This window comes from Periophthalmus magnuspinnatus, chromosome 16 (assembly GCF_009829125.3).
Source record: "Periophthalmus magnuspinnatus isolate fPerMag1 chromosome 16, fPerMag1.2.pri, whole genome shotgun sequence".
Taxonomy (NCBI): domain Eukaryota; kingdom Metazoa; phylum Chordata; class Actinopteri; order Gobiiformes; family Gobiidae; genus Periophthalmus; species Periophthalmus magnuspinnatus.
This window is the reverse complement of record NC_047141.1, coordinates 21,426,208-21,451,245: the sequence shown is the minus strand read 5'-3', so window position 1 is coordinate 21,451,245 and position 25,038 is coordinate 21,426,208. Positions and strand designations below refer to the sequence as shown.

At 38.1% G+C, this 25,038-nt stretch overlaps 1 protein-coding gene across 1 annotated transcript in view; it reads right to left on the bottom strand.

The window, feature by feature from the left end:
* LOC117383696 (CUB and sushi domain-containing protein 3-like) overlaps positions 1–25,038 on the bottom strand; it is a 185,091-nt gene that overhangs the window by 63,169 nt on the left and 96,884 nt on the right. The window contains 8 exon segments of the mRNA XM_055228152.1: positions 142–211; positions 2,218–2,336; positions 7,295–7,399; positions 8,673–8,769; positions 8,884–9,008; positions 13,454–13,657; positions 14,331–14,426; positions 14,738–14,851. Coding sequence (XP_055084127.1) covers positions 142–211; positions 2,218–2,336; positions 7,295–7,399; positions 8,673–8,769; positions 8,884–9,008; positions 13,454–13,657; positions 14,331–14,426; positions 14,738–14,851 — 930 coding nt within the window.

Here is a 25,038-nt window from a genome sequence, read left to right as displayed (position 1 = left end):
ACTCGCAAGCAAGACTCTCAGTCAGAAAAGTTACATATTTACAACTAAATTACTTGAAAATTAGGATTGTTAAACATAGTTTCAGAACCATGGATCTAAACTGGAACTGTAAATAGCATGGTAAATAAAGCCATACATTACCTAAACAGAGAGGTACCGGGTAGTTCCACCTTCTCACTGGGCCAGGCATACAAGTGATGTACGCATTCCCCTGGTGAGAAAAAACAAAGGCACTAAACTCCAGCCATTTAAAGCACTGACATGGGGAGATCAAAACAACAGGTGCGAGAGGCAGCTTTAATGTTAGCCTTATGGATCTGTGGACTTAGTTAGGCTTCATATTGTGGAATTTCACAAAATCCTCTTCTTAAGGTTCTCTGTTTAAATATTTGATGGAATTTAGAGTGAGACAGGGGCCTCTCGCTGGTAGCCAGAGAGCACCACCTGTGATCTGACTAGTCAGGGTTGTACCGCAGCCTCAGAGAACAAAACAAAACAAATACAGAGTTTGCTGTTGTTAGATGCCTGCCAAAAAGTTACACATGAAATATTCATATCAAGGTTGCTACCAATACTGAAAACTGTACCTTTATCTTCAGAAGTCTACAATTAAGGGTAAAACAAATTAATTCATCATTCATTTTCAACTGTTAACACATTTCTGTCAATGCTATACTTAAGAACAAGGTCTAATACGGCTCACTTTTCTGTACTGCATTACATTTTCATAATCAAAGACACCGTCTAATCCAGTGAGTGTCTACAATGGCCTCTAGTATATATCTGATGTTCTCACTCTAAGCCTCAAGATATGTAGAAGTTTGTTATAGTCAGCCCTGAGAGTGTAAAAGGAAGTGAATGCTTGAAAAATAAAATAGAATCTGTATGAGATTATAGAGGCGACTGTTAACAAATCCATCGCCTATGGCCTTGGACGGTGCTCCCAAAGCCACAGATAAAGTCACAGAAGATAGAAATACGTTTAAGCTGATTTGCAACTGACATAAACGCACACACATACACACACTCACAGCATTAGACTTGTAAATCAAGATGCTGAATTCTGCATAGATTAGAATGTGGCTGCATGGGGGATGCTGAGGACACAGTTTCTAAAGAGCCTCAATCATAATAATATCTCAATAGTTGTGATGATGGGAAGCAAATTATAAACACAATCATTTGGAAATCTCATGAAAACATATTAAGTTCACAATAGATCGTAAACAACATATTATGAGCGGAAACTATAAGGTATAATAAAACTTAATGCCATGTAATGGCTCATTTTGTGATGTGATGACAGCAACAAATCTCATAAATGGGACAAAATGGGATCTGTGGTAATATTTTCTAAAAGGTGCACTAGGTAACTTTTGCTGTTGTTGTATGTTACCAGTTTCTTTGGAGATGTTATTGCTTTCCAGGAATTCCACAGTATGGCATTAAACTCATCTATCACTATGGAGAACATTTGACTTTTTTTTGGTTGTCTTCAAGTATTATAGTGAGTTTGATTCTAATCATATCATGGCCTGGTATGTGACACAAGTCACAGGAGCTGAAACCAACAAGTTCAAATGCTGGATCAAGAGGAAAACTCAGGGAGCAAGGTGCAGACACCATCGGCCGTGATGACGGAGCGCTCCTCCTTTCACACACGAGACACTCTTCCTCAAGGACCACCAGTCGACAGGAGGTGTAGTCAGTCTGAGAGACCTGTCAGGTCCGTCAGGATGACCACGCCTACACAAAGTAACAACAGCTCATATATGACACATTGCTACCAAGACAGGTGACAGCTCTGAGGATGGCCCGCAGTTAGCAGTCCAAACATGCCAAGGTAAATACTTCTCACTTATATGTTTTCTGATTAAAAGGAAATAAGAAGCAAACTACCAAGGAGAACAGCCGTTCCCACCTTGATTAAATAAATGATACAGATGCATTTAATGTCATACAGGGGAACATTGCAAACAAAGCAATAACCTCTCCATAGAGGTGATGTTTCCATCTACCAGAACAGTTACACAGTGCACCTTTAATAGTAAATGTTTGAGTCGAAGTAAAACATATATTCTAAATGAAGTGTACACAAAAATACTTTAGGGAAGAGTCGACTGAGAAAAAAACAGAACATTGCTAGTTATGCAAACACAATAAAGTTAACCACTAACTTCTAACAGTACTCCGATGATGTATATGTAATTGTGTTACCTGTATGCTGTAGCCTTGACTGCACTGGAAGGACACCATGTCACCCACAGTGTAGCGATCCCCAATCCTCTGTCCGTTACTGGGAGGTAGCGGCTCTGGGCATGAATCTAAACCTATTGCTTAGGAAAGAGTCACAACACACAAGTGCAGACAGTCATTAATCTCATGTTCTACCCACACTCAAAGTGTTCATTTCCCTGTTGTAAAATATATGAATCTTGTAACATCTGAATTTAATGAAAATAATTGTACAGGTAATTACACTTTCATTCATTTGTTTCTGTAATTCCATAATTAGATGGCATATTAAGAGCCTTTTAATTTTGTCTGTCTCCATCATAAAATTAAGAAAGTGGGCCAAGTCACAAAGCCCTTTTCTACTTGTAGCTTTAATCTCCAAATCTTTCCGACAGTGATCTGAAGCAATCAGTGTGAAATTACAAAACCATCCCTCAAGTGTTACTTGACAGAAGCGGTGAGCTCTGTTGGAACAAAGTGTTTACAGCAGAACATTTTAGAAGCACAGGCCCATGTGGAGTGGCTTAAGGGTATTGTGATCCATGACTTACTATATAATGAACTTCAAGGTACATTTACTAGTTAGTTTACTAGTGTTATGAATGTTGTTTATACTGTCACATATCAAACAGCCAGTAATTCATATTAAACAAGGAAAACATATATTAAATGGGTACAAGGACATGGGTAAATCCATATAGATGTATTGCATAACTCCATCACCTCAGCTGGAACTGGACTGGAATTGGAAGTTCAAAATGTATGGATTATCATAGTTCTATGTCACATTAGACTATGCAATATTCATTATTTGAACAGTGCGTATTCACTAGATTTTAAAACTTTTCAAACTTTATAATTTTGTGTATTCACCAGCAATGCAAGTTAATTTAAATATTATAATTTGAATATTACAAAGAAATACAAAGCTTAGGCCCACGCAATCATAATTCATGACAACAGTGAAGAATTAATTTCACTGCTACAGCTTAATACACACATAATTAAATCAGGTGGCTTTTCAGTGCACAGAAAACTATTAAATGTTATTTCAGTATTTAAGATAATATTTGAGTAGGATGAAATAGTGACCATAAGGAAGCCGGCACATTTAACATTAAGTTGTGTGGCGTCAAATATATTACAGTTACAGTCTATGGTAATTTAATATTATTTTTAAACATCACGTTTAAAAGAAAAAAGTTAAACTATTGTTGCTGATTGGAAATAAGATTATATAAATATAATTTGAGTTCATTTTAGACTTATGCTTGCTGAGGGTTAAGTGTGATTGCTGGCTAACAGATGGCTGAGATTCCCTTTGAGATCCAGAGGGGTAGCAGCATAACTCAGGATACACATTTTGGCAAGAACTCTTTTCATCCCGTTGTGAAAAGGTGAACACCCACAGCTTCCTAGGGGCCAGCAATTCTGGAAACGTGCCCGTCCTTATCAAACAAAGTTGGTATTTTCAACAGAGCAACACAGTTATTACATCATTCAGGCCAATTAAATCTTAGCCACACTGGCACCTACAAATCTGTATGGGTGAGTTTGTGGCCTCTGGAGTGAGCTGAAGTAAACCGTATGAGTATAGGCTGGTTAGGGGCCACTCATTTGCTGGGAAAGTTATGAGATATAGAGCAGTTTCTCCAGAAGGACCCAAAGGCTTGGTTCTAAAAGGCATTTCTACAAAATTACATCTACAAACTCCATGTCTCAGTTCAAATATATAATCCAGAACAGAAATGACAAGGACAGGGAAATCGAGCACAAATATGTTTTTCACTTTGCGGCAAAAGTGTCATATGTCTTGTGTGCAGGGAGGCATGCAGCTATCTGCATAAGTACAGTATACTGTTTGTGTGTAGCCTATTTACAAGTCGAATGAGGACACTAGCAACATGAAACTGGGAAAGAGCTGCAATCAAAACTAACCCAATTGTGTATTTGTAGTACATAAATATACATGTATAGAGTCAGTCATTATAATGAATATTAATGTGCTGGTTAAGGTTATAGTTGAAACCAGAAGTTTACATACACTACATAAAAAGACACATATGCTTTTTTTTTTTTCTCACTGTATGACATTAAATCAGTAAACTTTTCCTGTTTTATGTCAATTAGGATTACCAAAATTATTTCTATTTGCTAAATGCCAGAGTAATGAGAGAGGGATTTTTTAGACATTACTTTCTTAAAAGTCAGACGTTTACGTACATACCATTAGTATTTGGTACCATTACCTTTAAACTGTATGACCGGGTCAGACTTTTTGAATAATCCTCCACAAGCTTCTTACAACAGAACAGAATTTTCGCCCATTCCTCCTGTTAGAACTGGTGTAAGTTTGTAGGCCGCCTTTCTTGCTCATGCCTTTTCAGGTCTGCCCAGAAATTTTCAAGAGGATTGATATCAGAGCTTTGTGATGGCCACTCCAAAACATTGAGTTTGCTATCCTTAAGCTTTGTAACCAGTTTGGCAGTATGCTTTGAGTCACTGTCCATTTGGAAGACGCATGTGTGCCCAAGATTTAACCTGGCTGATGTCTGGAGATGTTGCTTCAGTATTTCCATATAATGTTCTGTCCTCATGATGCCATCTATTTTGTGAAGAGCAGCGGTCCCTCCTGCAGCGAAACAACCCCACAACATGATGCTACCACCCCCATATTTCACAGTTGGGATGGTGTTCTCAGGCTTGCAAGTTTCCCCCTTTTTCCTCCAAAACGTAAAAATGCTCATTATGGACAGACAATTCAATTTTAGTTTTGTCAGACCACAGGACATGTTTCTGACAAATTAAGATCTTTGTCGCCATGTGCATTTGCAAACTGTAATCTGGCTTTTGTATGTTTCTTTTGGAGTAATGGCTTCTTCCTGGCAGAGTATCCTTTCAGCCTATGTTGGTACAGTACTTCTTTCACTGTGGATAATGACACTCTCTTACCAGCTTCAGCCAGCATCTTTACAAAGTCTTTTGTTCTTGGGCCGATATGCACATTTCGGACCAAAGCACGTTCATCTCACAGAACCCGTCTCCTTCCTTGAGCGGTATGATGGCTGGATATCCCCATGGTGTTTATACTTGCGTATAATTGTTTGAACAGATGAACGTGACACCTTCAGGCATCTGGAAATTGCACCCAAGGATGATCCAGACAAATCCACAATTCTCTTCCTGATATCTTGGCTGATTTGTTTTGACGTTCCCGTGATATTACACAAAGAAGCAGTGTGTTTCAGGTGTGCCTTCAAATACATCCATCAGTGTGTCTTTAACTTAATTAACTCAAATGTTGTCAATAAAATCAGAAGCTTCCAAAGACATCTGGGTTTACCAAACAGTTCAAATGGTAATGGTAATGGTAATCTTTTTTGTATGTACATTTCTGACTTAAGAAAGTAATGAGAAATTGTCGAAAAAAATAATCTTTCTCTCATAATTCTGGCATTAGCCAACTACTAATTGACCTAAAAGATGAAAGGTTTAGTCTGATTTCATGTCAGACAGTAAGAAAAAAAAGGATATGTGTCTTTTTATATAGTGTATGTAAACGTCTGGTTTCAACGGCATATTACATAAACATGAATGCATTTTTAATGAGAATTGCTTCAAGACTATATAATGAAGTTGTATGCACCACACTCCAAGATCTATATGGATTGTTAGTGAAATACATTTAGTAATAATCTGCATTGGTGGAAGAGACATCCCAGACTGGTCTCAAAGGACTGCAGTCACTTAAAGGAGACAGATGGGAAGCTGTGTGACTGTCCCTGGAGCCTGCTCTCGACATTGTCCTCAAATGTATCTGCAGAGCCTTCAATAGATGTATAGAGTCGACGCAAGCCATTGGCAGGAGTAAAATACAAGGTGCCAGAGATTACTGCTGACGTGTAGTTGAAGTATACATTTCAAGTGATGTGAATGCATGTATTGTATATAAAAGTGTCAACAGAAAATTTGCAAGGTGAAGAACATCTAGGCACGCACTTCACACAGCCAAACCGAGAGCGCACAGCGAGACAGTACTGGAGTGATTCTCAGCAGTCGGCGGAGATGGTGGGGGGAGGGTTTAGAAAGAAGAAAAAGCCCAGACTCAGGCACTGATAGAGCCATTGGGAGAGAAAAGACAGAGGTGTTTGGGAAATGGGGCTCCAACTGCGACGGTTACGGCTGTAAAGGCTTGTTCAAACCTGACGGGACGTACTCACACTGACGGAGCTGACAGCAGACGGGTACAAGACAACATGGCGCATGTCTCCTCTGCTTTGCTTTGCATTAAAGTTTTTATTTTTATATATATATACACATATATATATATATATATATATATATATATATATATATATATATATATACACATATATATATATATATATACATATATATACATATATATATATATATATATACATATATATATATATATACATATACATATATATATATATATACATATATATATACATATATATACATATATATATACATATATATACATATATATATACATATATATATATATATATACATATATATATATATATATATATATATATATATATATATATATATATATATATATATATATATATATATATATATATATATATATATATATATATATATATATATATATATATATATATATATATATATATATATATAAATAAATAAATAACATGGGTTTCAGGATAAGAACTCCTTCCTGATTTAGAGAACATGGCATGGCAACAGTCCCTTGTTGTTATTGCAATAGCACCATTCAGATCAAAATATGGCATCTTTTCAATAGAATATATCCATAAAAAATATATTTCATCAATAATAATTCGATCATTCACTGTGTGTTTTATACAGATCAAGATCAAACAGCACAGAACATTTGTCAATACTTTTCCAGCGAACTTATTGGTATGTATGAGTATGGCACCCTGAGCAGCTGTCCCTCTGCTTTAGTGTGAGGAGAACAGCAGATGCGAGCCAACATGAGACACACACACAGAGACAGCGTGACAGAGACGAGCTGACAGGCCGTCTCCCCTCATACCTGTGTACTCCAGGTGGAAGCCCGCGGCAGACACGCTGATGTCCGATTGGAAGGTCAGGTACAGGTTGTTGGAGGTGCTGTTCAGTAGTTGGGGAATGGTTGTACCTTTAATAAATAATATACACAGGAAATTAGCTTGAAAGGGCATAGTCAAAACTCGGAGAAGAGAGATCTGAATAATGCATAATGTCAAAGAGCCGTTTGGGTTTCTGAGGCCATTGAGAATATCAAGGGTCTGAATATTTATGTTTAAGAAAAGAACAAGCTGACTTTGCGTTTTAAATGTTTCTGAGCATAAAGGTTTAGTGTTTTTATTTTATTAATAATTCAGTGATGTTGTCAACAGTGTTTGGGATACGACAACTTAACACAATAGTTTTGTTTTCTCAAGTTATTTTGTATTAGTTATTTTTCAACTTTTCCAACTTAGCATAAGAGTTTTGGCAGACTCTATGTGAAGAGGTGCTGTGCGCGCTCCCAAAGTCTCACACAGACTAAATAAAGACACATCAGTCTTTCCTTCAGACATACACCACAGTGGCTGCCCCTCCTCCAGTTCAGTTATTAAAACGAGCCTTCAGCGATGCAAAAAAGATTGTCAGTAGTTGCAATATGGGATATAAATAATTCATGCTAATGTAATAACTTCATGCGTTAGTTTTCCAGGACAGTAATGACTAAGGAGGTAAATTACTAAGTTACTTCTAAAAGTAATCCCACACTTGTGTCTATAGTGCAAAACAGCAGAGTTAGCTAAAAAGGCTTCATGTGTAGTTGAAATGGAGATTAGTGATATTGTAATTATAATAATATTGCCACTGTTCAGGTTGTACCCAAAAAAGTTTAATAGTTTTTGGGATATGCACCAGCAAAATACATAAATTATTTTAAATGTCACAATCTCACTGCATGTTGCTGCTTGACTTGCACACATTTCTCATTTTCCAAAGTGAGATATTCAGCACTTGGTTAATGTGACACCTCACCTCATAAAACTGATTGTTCCAAATGGAAGTCATTATGCTAAACTGGCTCCTCTTTACAGCGAGTAGCCACCTTAAGTTATGGGATGGCCTGTTTGCACTGGTAACTCTGCAGCAAGAGTGCCTATTTGATTAGCAGGACCCCTGGGGCACCCTGACACTTGTAAAGTTGCAGACTGAAACAGGGCCTAGATTATGAAGATTTATACTGCAGATAGGAGGCAGAGGTTTGTCTCCTGCTTGACTTCTCTTAACTGATTTTAGATGTTGTTCTCAAAGGACACGCCAAATGTCATCAGCTCCATCACCACATCTGTCTGTGGCTGGGACCTTGTGACGTTTGATTGAAACTCAGTCGGGGGCTGTCAGGCAAGATTCCCTTGTCTCACTTTTACCTGAGTAGCTGCCGAGCCTTGGAGCATTGCCATCGACCCCATCGAAAAAGTCCAAAGAGTCCCAGTTGTGCTCAGTAGCAAAGGTCACAACTTGAATCTTTAAGGGTAGAATACAGAGAACACTTTGGTAAATAGAGGCACTTAAGGATCATAAGAATTACAATGTACTATAAAGTCATCAACAGAAAACTGCAGTAGACATTTCACTTACTTGAATACCAGCTCCTTCCGGGACTGTGATTTTCCAGGCACAGTTGAGATAGTTTGCGTAGGGCTCTGGATATCCTGGAGAGAGGATGGTACCTCTGCGACCAGTCAGAACACCACCACATGGAACTATAAAAATTAAACCAGGACTTAAAATTAATAAGATACATCAGCAACTTGTATTATTATTATTTATATAACTTATACAGCTACTCCCTCACACTCTTTAATTCACATGAAAAAGATACCACCATCTTGGCAACAGGCAAAAAAGTGATGCACCATTTTGTTATAATTTAACGGGGCCTTTGAGTGCCCTGAGCTATCAGTTAATGTAATTGGAAGAGTAAGATTAGAAATCATGACACTCATAAAAGCATGAATGCCTCTCACCTATCTCAATCTGCAGCAAGCTCATATGTCAGAGCACCGTGGGCAGAGAAGAGAGGAACTAGACACTTTATTAGATCTACTTTTGGACCATATTATAAGCTGGAGGTTCAAAACAACTTTTAATTATGTTTTAATAACTTGGGTATCATAAAAGACAAACGACCTAACTAGTATTAAAAAATATGTTCAACAAATAAGAAAAAGCTGTAGTGTGTGAGTACATGAAAAGGGTAAGGTACACTTTATTGTTCCTGCAGGAGAATTTGTCCTCTGCATTTGACCCATCCTTCAATGCTACTGCGGCAACCTGTCAGAAGCAGTGAGGGCCACAATGCCGCGCTCAGGGATACATTTCCAGATCTTGAGCTAGGCTTGGTCAGAACTATCTAACTGGAGGATTTTACCTATTGTGCATGTTTTGGGTTGATGGGAATACTGAAATGAGGAAACGAGGAAACCTTGAGCAAGAAAGGCCTGGGCGATCTGGAAATCAAATCCAGAAACCTCCTGCTGTGAGGTGTAAGTGCTAGCCTCTTAGCCACCATGCTGCCAAACAATAACAGATTTAGGAGATAATACTGACTTAGATGCAGTGATGGGGAAAAATGGGGAGGCAGAGCTGGAGGTAGCAGAGCTTGAGATATTAAGATTTCCTGTGGGAGGGATGAGGATGGATAGCTTCGGGAATGAGTACATCAGAAGGACTGCTTATGCTGAATACGTTGTAGACAAGACACAGGAATGGAATTGCAAATATATAATATAGGTAAAATAAATAAGACAAAAAACAGGTAAACAAACAGTAAAAGAGTTTGCAGAGATTGTTTGAGTGAGTTGAAACTGAGGAAGTGTATAGGCTAGGAAGTTTTAAAGGTCTTTTATAATACACAACCTTTCTATTTGTGTTCTTTATAGTGACAAAATAAATAGCGTATGTATAGTTGACCCATAAGGAGCCGCCCCCACAAGGCACCTGACCCGGGATCAGCTCTGGTGGTCAGAGAAGATGGTGGACATGACCTCACTGCACTCCCACACACAAACACTCTTTAATTGGGCGAAGGAAGACTATATCCAAACACAAATCCTCTGTTTCAAAACAAGCGCAGCGCGACACTGTTTACTTGTTGTCACCTCGGAAAATGTGAGTGCCAACAGTGTGGGTTTTCTCAGTGAGAATCTACTGTATCTCACACCACACATGCATCATCCAGAATAGCCATATTACACTGAACAAATGCCTGTCCACGAAGACCCTCCGAGGAAACTGAATAACAACAAGCGAACTATCTTTCACATAAAAAAACAAGCCCACACAACTACTAGATCTTTTGTCATTTAATAAACGCTGCCTTATCTTTTTCAGTAGGTATTTATATGGTAATAAAAAAGTAATCAGGAATAAGAACAAATGGTAGCAGGCAATTTGTAGCGGTAGTACATAACTTTTGTCCTATAAAATTCAAAGTTAAACAGAACAATAATTTGCCTCATTACTAAATACACACAGGTCATTAAGCAATACCTTGTTGTCTGTATGCCCTTTGTGCAAAAATATGTCTAATAGTCCCAGGACCAATAACTATGGACAAAGACTTTGAGGACAGTAGAAAGTGCAAGATAAATATTCATAAGTGTAGTTGCGGGTGTTAAATGTATGTTTTATGTAACTAAACCTCACGGTGAAAAAATCCGCTAACATTGTATGCAGCAGTACTTTGATTAGAATAGTTTAACCACTGCTGCGTTGTAAGCCTACCTATTTAGAGGATTATTTCAGACAATTTAAAATTACTTCAGCAATTACACAAGGAATAACGTTACTTCATGTTGCAGAAGATAAACAAAGCACACTCCAATTCATATCCAGTCAAGAAGTAAATTATGCAAGCATCCGTTCAGGCAAACTATTTGTACAGAAAGCACTGCACAGTTATTCTAAACATTATGCAAGCATTCAGCCTACACTAATTAAATCACAATACGATGTTCAGTACTAAAGCTTTAATTCATTTGTCTTTGCCAATCATACAAAACAACTATGTGCAGGTATTTCAGATGTAAGCAGTGTGTAATGGCGCTAACCCCTGTAAACAAGACTTGGGTAATTGAGCATAGTGTTTTTGTGGAAAGTGCCATAAAACTATAGATATCCATTATTCTGGAGCACAGCACACAGCCTCTGGGAGAGAGAGATGCTGCAGCCAGATTGAATCTCCAGATAAGAATCACTGTGTTTAAAATGGGAGTGCGCGTGCCACTTCTATTCCCTCAACACTTGGCAGTAAACTCACATGAACCTTGAATTTGTTGTTTGGCATGGGTCCTGGCTTTCCATAGATCTTTTCTTACAGCTCCTGTACTCCTTTATCTTCTGAAGTCAGACAGGTGGGAGTCGATGTGACACTAAGTTTGTGACCTTTGAATGAGCGTGTAGGCAACCTAGTCATGCATACAAATAAATAGCATATACTTTCATGGATCACTATTGTTCTGGGTTTCTATTGAGCATTTATATAGAACATTTCCAAATAGGAACAGGAATAGGAACGTAGGGGTTGTAGTTTTCAAAATAACTTCAGAGTAATCTTGTCTAATTGAATTAAAATCCTTACTTTTTACCACATCAAGTGACTTATGTTTTTTTTTGTTTTTTTTCTGGTACTTACTAAGTATATGTGTAGATGATTTTACAATTTTACATTTTGGTCACTGTAAACTGCAACATTGATCTAAAATGTCTTATATAATAGAAATGGGTTCACACTAAAAAACAAAGAGGCCCCACCCCTCAAGGTGACATTTTATCATAGTAAGCAGTGTATTGTTGTGTATTTATTTATTTATTATTAATTAATTTATTTCAATTAGAAAAAAAACAACAAAAAAAACTCATTAGTCAAACATGCATGAATCAATAAGAAGGCAACTCTGAGTAAGCCAATGATGAGAGAAAAAACATTTTAACATGATTAAAAGCTCATAAAAGTCGCATTTGCATAATAATATCTCATTTGAGGACAATCGCTTGCTTATGATTAAATATGATTTTGTGGCTCTATATAGATGTTTCCTACTTCCACCTCTTGATCTACTCATGCTATATGTGAGTCTGTGTGGCACTTGTTCACCCCTTGGAATTACTGCACCATGTAAACGCAGCCATGCATTAAAATGTAAAGTGTGGATTTTTCATAAATATTCATGCCTGTTCAATGTACATATGGTTGCCAAAAAACATGTAAAATGATGAGATGATTCTGTGAGCAGATGGCACATATATAAATGATTCAGGGGCTTTTTTATACAAGGCGGGATGTGTAGTGGTTTGCCGTGCCAAAACATAAACAGAGGTGGTCCAGAGTGACTTTGTAGGAAAACAACTGTATCTCAGGAAGTAGAGCAGATGAAAAACATGTCAAAATATAGCTGGCAGATGGAGTATGTAATGGTTTGCAAAAAGTAGGATTATTTTAGTCTTTAGATCATACACTGTAGACCTTTTATGATTTATGAAAAGTCATTTGGTACAATCTGAATTACTTAAAATTGCGTCTTTGTCATAACATTCTACAAATATAATTATTACAATCATGACTTTTTCATCTATTTTTTCTTTCCCGGGTTGCAATATGTAAAATCCTCCCACTAAGATAGTCCTGACCAAGCTGATCAAGAGACTGGTTGCTTTAGCGGCATTGAAGGACCAGTCAAATGCAGAGGACAAAGACTTACCTGACCTAACAAAGCATATCCACTGTAGCTTATCTTGCAGTCATTTTACATCGAACTGCTATTGGTTTGATGCTAAATTCTCTTGCTAAAGCATTCTTCATAGTTTATGGTGGCACTATGAGACTAGCATGAGAAAAGCTATGCAATCACAGTAATCTTTCTGGTTAATTTTAAGCAACACATTATGCTAAGTACCTACAAACAGTAAACACGCTTCTATGCTACTACAATGTGCACCTGCTTCATCACTCTAAGATTGTTTTCTGTATTACTCATTCAAGGGGGAATCTGAAGTGAGATGCATAAATCTACATGCAAAGAAAAAAAACACAAAAGACAGACATTAGTGAAGCTTCTGAAAGAGGAAGAATAAACAACCGTTGGATGCACCTGCTCCTTCTTGTTAGTGCGTGTGTGTTAGAGTGGTGTGGTTGGAGGAGGCTCACCGACACATGTGGGCACTGTGCCATTCCACTGGGCCAGAGCGTTGGGCACGGCCTCACACCTGATGGCAGTGGCTCCATGCAGCGTGTAGCCTGGATTACACTCAAAGAGCACCGCCATGCCAGTGCCAAAGTCGTTGCCGATCCGCTTCCCAAACCGCGGTTCAGGCACCGAGCTGCATTGTGTGGAACTGGTCCTGGGGACGGCTGCAGGGCGAGAAGGAAAGAAGAGTGTGTGAGGAGAGATAAAGAGCAGAGGTACAAAGACTACTATGAGAAAAGGAAACTGCTTCATTTAATAGTGTTCCAACTGCTTGGCCAAAACAGATCTATGCCCTGACCATCGCCACTGAAGTCAAATGATAAAAATAACACAACTCTAAAGACTATCCTGCACTGTTCCATAGACTTTCATACGACATGGCATTAGTTATTATTTTTCCAAAGGCAGTGCCATTGCCTGTTCTGTGTACACAATTATTTTATACATATTTTGTACATCTTAGTGGCAAGGTAGATGATTAGCTTCCCGGACAAATCGTGGAAGATCTGATAAAATAAGAAGAACAGAAACAGTGATATTTCTGTGTGCGTTTCATTACACAATCCATTCCATTTTTATCTGATATTTGAACCTCAGCCAAGACATTTTGGTAATTCGTAATTCTAATTTAAAAAATATCATCAGATTGGATTATTCATAATTCTTACCAACCAAAAATATTGAGATATTACTTCTGTATTACCACCCCTACCTCAACCTGAATATTATCTTCATTATATAATGAACTAACTATTTTTCTTTTCTTTTTTTTTTTACTTTCAGTGTGAAAAGCCAAGACAATACATTTATATCGTGGTAGTATTTCCCCAAACTTACCTTGATAGACAAAATGAAATCCCTTTGCAGTTTCACTTCCATTTGCAGAAAATTTTAGTGTTATTTTATTTCCTGAACTTAGAGGCAACGTCTCGCCTGTCGATGACAAAAAAGGGAAAAATGTTAATGCAGGTTGAGGTATTCTGACACCAACGAGACTACTGAATAGGAGGTGTATTGTGTTGCATTAAAAGCAGCTTTTCTTTGTATACATTTACTACAATCTCAATAGCTGCACATTACTTATTGAAATGAGTTAATTTTGAGCTTGAATATATATGCATAAAAGAGTATTTGCTTGAACAGGAAAGAGATTAGTATCCTTAAAGTTTGGTCTCCTTACCCTAGTCTAAAAATACCCACTCCCTTTAGTATTAAAGTTGAAGGTTACGGAGTAAAGCTTTTACCTGAGTGAGATCCATAGATAGAGGACAGAAGGGCAGAGCCTGTGGAGGAGCCATCGTAGATCTCCACAACATCAGTTGTCAAGGTCTGGAAAAATACAAACTGTCCAAACAGCACTGCAAGAGAAAGAAACAAAAAGAGGTCCGATATGAATGCTTTATTGTTCGACAAAGTGACACAATAAAACGTATTAAATTCTGGAGTCAAGAGTACATTTAAATAATATGTTTTGCTTCAGAAAGTCTCACAATAATCCTTCAAAGCTGTTAATTATGATAGGCTACCGCATTGTGACGTAACATGTGTTGTGAATAATGGAAATTTAAACTGAATGCAGCTAATCACACCATATGGGGCAATGAAAATTACAGCCATTCTCTGGTTCCATTTTATTATTGGGTGGCAGCAACAAGTTTATCTGTTGAAAAAAGTGATTAGCAGCATTTCACTGTGCTATAAAAAAAAGACATTTATTATAGCAGTTTAGCCAATTTTCAGTCATGTCTAATTGTCATGATCAGCTAAGGTCATTTTAAAAGAAAAAATCAAGTCAACTAGACATAAAGTGTTTGGAGTGAAGACATTTTGCTGCTCCTCCAAGCCGCTTCTTCAGTTCTGGTCAGATTACAGGTGGACACTGTCTTATATCTCTCTGAAGGGAGGAGCTAACTACAATTAAACTAACACACCTCCTCTCAAACTATTTCTTTTCTTTGGCTAAGATCTGTACCTCACTATCTTCAAAGGAGTGGCTTTGAGATGGAGATGTTCAGCAGACTGAGGTGCCGAGAAGCTCTCGCAATGGTGTTGGTTCTCTTGGCTGTTTAGTTTCTCCAATGTCACACTCACTGCAATCTTCACTACACTGGACGAAGGAGACCACATTGCTGTGTTTATGGCTTTGGGTTTTGGATGAACCAGTTTCTCTCTTAGTTGTTTGTAGGTTTGAAATAGACCAGAATTTCATGTTGTCTGAAAATACTCTGAAGCTTTTCAGACACACCAGCTTTGTAAGTAATGGTTACACCTTTTCTTCTAGGTTCTGATTCTCTGTTGCCCTGTTTTTTGGCTCTCTTAGATCTATTTTGGACAGCCACAAGCAAAGAGGGCTTTCTCCACATGTTGTTCCTCTTTCACTTTTCCCTCTGTGTTTGTAGGAACCACTTGAGCCCTGTGCTGTAGTGTACGGATAACTCAGAGTGTGTGCTGCAGTGGATGGTGTGAATCAAAAAGCAGCTATTGGTCAGTGTGTGTGGGCTTTCTGAACACTTCTACCTGGAGTCACTGGCCCTCTCCTATTGTTACTGCACAAGAAGGCCAATTTGTTCTCCTTGGCCTCTTCCCGTGTGAACTTGATGTTTGGATCTACAGCATTAATTTGTGCACTAAAGGGGGCTCTTGAATTTTAGTCAACTTTCCAGCAGTTAGCAGATTTGGTCAGGTGACAGTTTAGTTCTCTCTTTTGGTTTAGTATCCTGCTGTCTCTACTACAACTGATGAAGGGATACAAGTGAAAAGAGAGGTCACATCTAAGGAAATCATTGTCTCATCTGAATCAAATTGGAGATGCTTGACTTTGCTGACAAATTCTGCTGTGTTCTCAATATGGTTCTCCATGTTGCCAATCAGAGGAACCAAGCTGGTTTTCAGTTGTTTGGCCACATTTTACATGATGGAGTCTGTGCTACTTACAATGGGTCTGAGAGGTACTCGCTGTTTGTACATTTTTGAGAGGCCGTAGGTGCAAGAAATGGAGTCACCAGGATAGGATCTGTAATGCAGCTGTCAATCAATAACTTCCTTCTCGAGCTTCTGTAACCAGTCTATGATCTTCTTATACCCACTGTTAGAGTCTTGTTTCAATAATTTGTAGGTTGTGGTGTCACTGAGCAGGCTGTTCACCTTAGCTCAGCTGAGCTCAGGATCACAGTGCATCTCCTTTTGTCAGCTGGCAAAATGTTGATACTGTGGTCCTTTTCTAGAGCAGTGAGAGCCTTCCTTTCCACTGATGTTATGTTGGAGGGAGGAGTTGTGGTGTTGCTCAGTGCAGCTGTGCAGCTTTCAGTCTAAGGTCTCCAGCTTTTGTCTCTGTAAGCTTGTTGTTTCTAATGGCAGTTTCTGCAGCTGTAATGTAGTTCACTGCGAGGATCTGGTTAAATGCTAAAGAGAAGTTCAGGCCTTTGGAAAGTACCTCTTTCTCTGTCTGGGTGACCTCAAGGTTGAACAGGTTTTTCATCCAGTGTTACCTGTTCACAGGTTGGCTGAGTTCATCCCCTTCACTCCTGTCTCTCTGATCCTTGGGTTAGGTTGTGTTTGGAGTTGCATAAACGTCTTTATGTGACATTCTTTGGTTTCCTTGTGTTGTTCCAGCTGACCTGAAGCTATGAAGTTCTTAATCCTCTGAAACATTTCTTCTGGGACTATAGTAACTATTCTGTTTTGTAAGTTTTCTATTTTAAACTTTAAGCTGTCAGTGCAAAAATTCACAACAAATTCTAAGGCTGAGTATCTTCCTAAGGTAACGCTGAGTTAAACTGGCTGACCTGTGCCCTGGTTCTGGCGCCTTCCTCTGTAATACTTGCTTTCAGTAAAAAGCATGTTGTTTGGATCAGAGTTCAGACTGTAAGGGAATAAACTGTGCTAGTAAATTTCTTATTTTATTTATTTTTTGCCATATCGCCCAGCCATAATTCATTATATTGCCATTTTTAGACAATATATACCCTTAACATATTTTTTTTTTTAAATGTTACCAAATCAGCATCATCAAGTTAATATTAAATCTACAGCTTAATCTATCAGTCGAATATATAATTGACATATGTGAAGACAGTGGAATGACAACGTGTGTCTAGACTTTGACCTTTAAATTGATTAAGCCACCTCTGACTAATGACACAGCATGAGGGATCAGCTACGAGATCATAAAATCTTATCTCGACTACAGAGCGATGGGAGAACTACACAAAGCTTATGATAATGAACTGGGGATTATTTTAAATACTGAGGGCATGAATATTTCCAATTAAACATTCCTGATGATATCACTGTGTGCACAGTCTTGAAAATAATGTGATCTTCCATTGTGTGCGCAGAGATACGGCCCACTGGATCCTGAGAAGACCTGGGACTGAGACTTGTTACATACAGTACAACGTGTGTATATTAATAATGACAGAAAACGTTGGATTTGAAAGCCTTGTGCAGAATCATCCTGACATCCTTTGTGCATTTTTATCCGCTTTGTGAAGACGGCGAACTAAACCAATCAGCGTTTATTTTTGCATACCAAAGCATAAGCCGTCCTGGTCGTTACGGCTTACAATGGAGCGAAAATAAGCGTTTGAGAACAACTGCCAAAGCATTCATACAAAGTCATTGATTCCAACTACCTACTTTTCTATTTTCCGGCTGTTACTTCCTGACCATCAATCCACTCTTTGCACTGACAGAAAGAGTAGATATTTTGAAAAACTCACAGAAAAACTTCTTCTTTGAGCGTTATTTCGTAAAAGTTATTTCGTATAAGTTTGTCTCTGGATGCTCTTGTTCCTGCATCTCTCTCCATGGTCTTTGAATTGATTTAGGGTGATTAATATGGTTGTATTCTAACATTCTTAAATTATATAATCCATTAAAAACAGCCAAACAAAATAAAGGCAAACTGTAATATGGGCTTAGTAAATGTAGGACAAGTTCACGTAAATCAAAGTATTTGGCTTGTGCTAATGCTGCATTCATAGCCCTACAACATAATCCACCTGAAACCCACAAAGAATGTAAAAACCCCTAACAGACGCGAGCGCTAAAGGTAAAATATAGCGGCATATGTTGGTCCTTCTGGCAATGAATTATGTAGAAGCTATCTGTCATCTTGCCTCTGTAGCCGCGTGGATCGTCTCTGGCAGGTCGCCTCACAGTTTAGCACAATGAGACCATTATATCCAGAACAACTAAGAAAGACCGGCATTCGAATGACTCCTGGAGCCACTAGAGGCAATGCTGTGCTGTTTCCCGTGAGATTACTCTTGTGACTGAGTACAAATGCCCAACCAGGTGTCACCACAAAAGAAATGGAGCGCTCAGAAAGGAAGCAATGTTTGTATGTTTCCATAATGAGATAACCATGTAACCTTTTGTTTGACACAAGACTCGACATAGAAACTAGAAGCAGCAAAAACCCAGACTAAAAGAGAAAACAATGCAATCCAGCGAGGAGAAGGTGTAGTCATAGACAGCGGAGCCTCTTTATCTGTAGAGACGCGAGGACGCCAATGGCACAAGCCGATGTAGAATAAGAGATGGTTTTACCCTGAGGGACTGCTCACTGCTGGAGCATTAGCATACCAACACAGGGCTCTACAGTGCAGTGGCGTTCATTGTGCCTCTAATCCAAAGGCAGCCAACCATGACACCAATCTGCTCCTTTGCTGTAATCACGTCCAGATATTAAGTCAATAAATCATGGTAAACTTGTTGCCTAATTTATGCAGGACTATGATGAATATTTTGTCCTCTGGGTCTTGTGGAAGTAATGTAATGCACTGCATATGAACAATGGGCAACATTATTATGCCACCATCTTAACCTTGATTTATTCCAAAATATAAAGAGATGCTCTTTACACACTCGGAGGCAGTGGATTTAAGTACTCAGCAGGTATCTCTGTTCATGATGCCTGGAGGGCTAACAGTGTGAATATAACTTAATACAATTCATGTTCATTTGATGTTAATCCATTTTTACATTTACATAAAAAAGTTTTTATCAAGATACAATAAAGTATTGTTTTTTTATGGGAGAATTTGTTATCTTCCACTTGTTTATTTTAAGGGTCTTGATGTGATGAAAATGTGCACTAAAAATCCATGTTGGATCCTTTACTGCTACATAAAAGAAGCGCAGAAAGACACCAGATTAAATGCAGAACAGGAGAACGTACACCTAACTGTGTGGTGAGTTTTGCCTGTGGACGGCACATTCACTGATGCATGGACTGAACACGAAAGAGGAAGCCATTCTTTAGCTCATTCTGACTCAGTACACACATTTCCTGCAGGTATTTGTCTCCCTGCTCAAAGTGAGAAAACCCCACTCTACAAGGTGCTCAATTGGGCAGTGATTGGTGTACAGAAGCAGAGGAAATTAAAATCACTGTCATGTTCCTGGGACTGCTTTGGACAATGGAGTGTTTTGTGACAAGAATAAGAAGACTTGTTATGCTGCTGCTGGTAATATTGTCTGTAGAAAAGAATGAGGAGCACACCTGGCCAGTCACAATGTCTATAATAGCCATTCTAAAAAAAAAAAAAAAAAAAAAAAAAATGTCAAGCTTGATTTTGATTATGAGCAAAATACTTGACACTTGATACAATTTTCAAAACCACAGTGATCACAAGACACACTTCTTTTAGACAAAACAATGCAATTTGTGGGTCGTTCCTTAATGTAAAATGCTTTGAGTGAATTGCCTGTACCAGCCCCAGTTCCATCATATATATGCAAACCTAAACATTTGTGCATCCCACTAGACAAAGAAATCTGCTGTAATCTGAACAACTCAAGTTTATTAACATTAACAACAGTTGCCAATGCTAGATTCAATATGGCTGACTCGCTCCATCACTCTGAAGTTCACTTTAAGCTCTGAACCTGGTTCTTTATCATAGGACTGTGGGGCCAAAGTCCTCTCCCTGTCAGAACAAGGGCATGTGCAGATAGGATCACCACAATAATGCCCCGAAGAAAAATGTCATAATCCCTCGACAGCCTCTATCTCTGTCGCTCCACAGCACTCCATTCTCCTGCTGTACCATGAATAAACAAATGGTGCTTCACAAGGAGACCACTGGTGGAGGCACTGGCCATGAACTGAACAGAATGTCTGATCTGACCAATGCCTTAGACTTAATCAAACTTTATGCCATCTATTTCACAGTCCACAGTCTTCAAAAAGGAGCAACTCAAAAGGCCCCATGCAAAGCTTGTTCACAATGCTATGTTATGATCAACTACAACCCTTTCGCTCTTTTACTTTTCATATTGTAAGTGCACACAACAGATTGATTAAGGTCCTGGAGTAGACCAAGCTGTTGTGTACTTGTAATCTATAGGAAATATTACACACAGTCCCCTTGTTTTGTGAGTTAAAGCTTAAAGACCTTTTACCTGAGTTTTACAAACTGTGAGAATAATTATTTTGTTCATTTTGAATCATTGCCCTTATACTGGCATTGGTACTGGCATTCAAACCATATTATTGTCCTGCATTCCACGGTATAAGACCCTTCACACCCACTGTCCACAACATGGCATCTGGCGCATAAATTATGTAATCACAGCATGGTTTGTTTGCTGTGCCCACAGCAAAGGGGAAAATCTCTTATGGTTTAAAACAGCATTTAGTGATTTCACATGTGGTGTCACTATTGTTTTATATCCTTCATATGTATTCAAATCCAGTGTTATGACACAACTTGAAATGCATCACGGTATATCAACAACTGTCTTATATACAGAGCTCATTTTCCATGGACATATGAAATCCATGTGATGCTTTGATAACCATCAAATATTTTTACAGTTTGCCGTAAATCAGCTAAGCACACATACTATCCCTAGATCATATTATACTGTGAATAGTGTTATGAATAAAATACCATGACAGCACTGCTCAGAATAGCAATAGCATAAGTGGTATCTGATCTCAAACCAATACTAAAGCTACATGTGCCTCAGGGCTGGATGTAGGCGTGATAAGGCACAGCACTGGGGTTTACAAAAGGTAAGCAAAATGGCAGCATATGTTTGTCCTTCTGCTGATGAATAATAGACGAGGAGCCTGTCATCTTTGCTCTGGTGCAGTCAGGCCTTCAGAGCACTGCTGGCAAACTCAAGCAGGCACAGTGAATGACGCTGCCATATATTTTTAATGACCGTAATCAACAAGCAATACCATGACATCTGTACGGCAAACAGTGTGGTCGTACCTTGGCACGTTATGCGTTTAGTCCATTAAGGGTAGAGCTCTAGTCCATCATAAAAGTGGTTATTACTGGAGTGGCCACTATAAGGCTAAAAACTATTGCTGTTGGTTCAGAAACAAAATTACAAAACCTTTTCTACACAGATCTGACCTTTAACTTGGCTTGGTGACATCACCTGCTTGTCTCCATAAAACATATCTATTCATCTATACGTTTAATGCCCTGCTGTGTAAAATTTCAGGCAAAGCATTAACATTTCTATGGCAACAAGCAGGTAGCAGATGCTCCACACCAAATTTCATGTTCAACTGATAATTTCATTTATAAATATGTATAATCTATAACTGTTTGGTTTTGTCTATATTAGTATTTTAATTCCTTATACTTGATATGTTTGGTAATATAAACAGTATAGCACATCCTTTACCATTTTTTTCCTCTTACATAACTACATAAAAACACTCAACCCAGGCAAACTGGACATTTTTTCCAGGTGATTGCTTTGACCATTCACATCCTTCTCTAGTACCTCTCCCCTCTATCACTGATTATGACTGGTAGGACTGTACTTTCATTTGATTACTCATGCGCTATACCTAATGCAATAGCACAGACGTATTTCTGCAGTCTGTCAGAGCTCCTGTCCCGCCCCCAGTCCCATATTGTAGCCCGCATTCATATGTCTCACTTTCTTGTGCCAAAGCAAAATGTCTCTGTCATGTATATCTTACATTACCTATAGTTTTAATCCTAACCCTTTAACCCTATACAATGGATAGTCCAATTAGGTTCATTTGGTCTTCTGATACAGTTGTTCTTGTGGTCTTGGGCAAGGCACTTTACTTCAGATAATGACTATTTATGTATTTATTTATTGACCTTTTTTTTTTTTTATTTAAGCAGGTGAAGCATTGAAATTGAAATCTTTTTTTTCAAGGGTGACCTGGGTCAAAGTGAAAATGCAGCACACATCAGGAAAAAAGCATTTACACATTCACACTAAAATAGAAACAGTATAAATTGTTTTTTAAAAGGACTACATTTCAAAGGACTACTCCCTTACAGTTTTAAAAGGATTACTCACTTACAGTCATTACCATAAGAAGAGCATCAGGTTTAATAACTGGCCACACTTGTATCTATATAAATGTTGTATGATTAATGCTGGGTAATATGTTTTTTCTCTTCAGACGCACAGTCAAATTTCACAGATTTTGTATGCCATATGTGATTGGGCTGAAGAAAATGTCAGATAACACAGATGCTGTATAACTAGGAAATAAATAGCTTGAATGCAATTTAGCTAACCCATAGAGGCTAATTCAACCCGCCATTCACTCATTAGCCTGGAAGCTAGGTCCCCACAGCCGATCCAAGTTTGTAATAGAGGTTTGCAATCTCCCCCCAGCAACAGAGAAACATGTTGGAAAAACTAATTGGAAGAATGAGAGAAGGAATAAGCATTAGGGACAACAGTGCAAACAAATGCTGTAGGCAAAGTACTAACTTGACTAATTCAAAACTGAAACATGTGTTGTTCCATAACGAATCCCACTCAACTCAGCATAAATAAGTTCCACAGGAGAAGCCCGTATATGTTCACTAACACGACCTTGGGCTAAAGTACACCTCAAACATGCAGTAAGCACAAACAGTACGGCAAAGTAATTACAGTCAAAGTATGTTATCGATGTCTACTAAAAAAAAACAATGCCAGGAAAAAAACTTTAACAGTAAAAACTTTAAGTCTGTTGTAACACAGTATACATGTTTCTAGTTGGAGCTTGAGGCAGAATATATTGCATTAGATTTCAAACCATCACGATGTTATGGAAGTTCATTATGTGTATGCAAAATAAACAAGATGAAAAATGGAGTGGCAGAATGAAGTCCTGAAGAAAACACCACACACTGATGAACCCAATATATTTCTGCCAGAAGGGACTGGTATTAAACACCTTTTTTTCATTTTCACACAAGACCTGGAACAAAACAGGCTACACCACAATGGGCAAAGTTAATTTCTCTATAGTATTGTACAGCAATTTGTCAATGCCATTGATACAGCAGTAACAGTTCAAACTGTTTCAAACTACAGGCTTATCAATCAGATGTTGATTGACATCTGACCATTTGCAAGCTCACAATCCAGTGTACTCTTATCAGTCCCAAGTCTGGATAAATTCAAAGTGCTACATTAAGAAGACCAATTGTACTCAAAAATATGCCAAGTTAATCACTGTTACTTGCTTAGAGAGTGTAAAAGTAATTCGGTATAAATATTCAGGAAAGACTGTGAAAGTTAGTATTAGTCATTGTACAGTAAGTAAAATAAATTGGATGCAGTTAAAATGCACTATTGAGATTGAAGACATTTTAAGAGTTTGAATTTACCAAGGCCAGTTAGTGCTAATACTGAACTAACTCAACAGTAGAAATCTATCCTCTACAGGTCACACATTACAATAACCTTGGTGTCCTTTTCTGCCACTGGTGCAGTGTCTTAGAGGCTTATACAAGAAACACTGACTCTTCTTGAGGCAATAAGAATTTTCAATTACCTGCATACAAGGCACTGAAATGTGATTCTTCTCTCACTGTAGTATGCCTACAGGCGGGGTACTGATCCCAGCCTGCTGTTTGCAAAAACAGTTCTACCATGGATTTTAACAGTTCTACCAAATTCATTGTGTTTCATTGCGTTCAAGATGTTAAACAAAGACTTCAGACCACATGACAAAATGTTTGTTTGTAACAATGCACTATATTAACTAGAAGGTGCTTGTAGTGAAAAGGTACCTTTTCATTTATATAAATGCATTATACTGTATATACTTGTACTTTTCTTCTAACTATTTACGTTATACTTTTACACTATTAATCGGAGTGGTAGTAGCAGTATTAATAGAAATATAATTAATAACAAAGGTACTATAAAAGGTTTGAAAAAGTGATATAAATACTAATACAGTAGCAGTTTTTTGAGGTATAAGCCCCATACGCTGTGGGGATAGCAACACATGCAATGGCTAGTGGTCGGTTATAAGTATAATAATAGCAGAGTTTTATGTTTGTGGCTTTAATAATTGTAGCTATACTAATTGTTGCTCTGTAGATTTACTTGTGAGTACAGATTTGTTCCACTTCAGCAGCAGTATTATTAATGCAAAATCTAGATACAGTATGAGCTATGAATCCCGGTCTCTTTGTTAGACCTCCTCTTAACATTTTCCTCAGCCATGCCCCTGCACTTGTGTTGTTCATCAGCGCTGCCTCCTCTCTCCTGAGTCCATCCACACAGGGCCAGGTGGGAATGC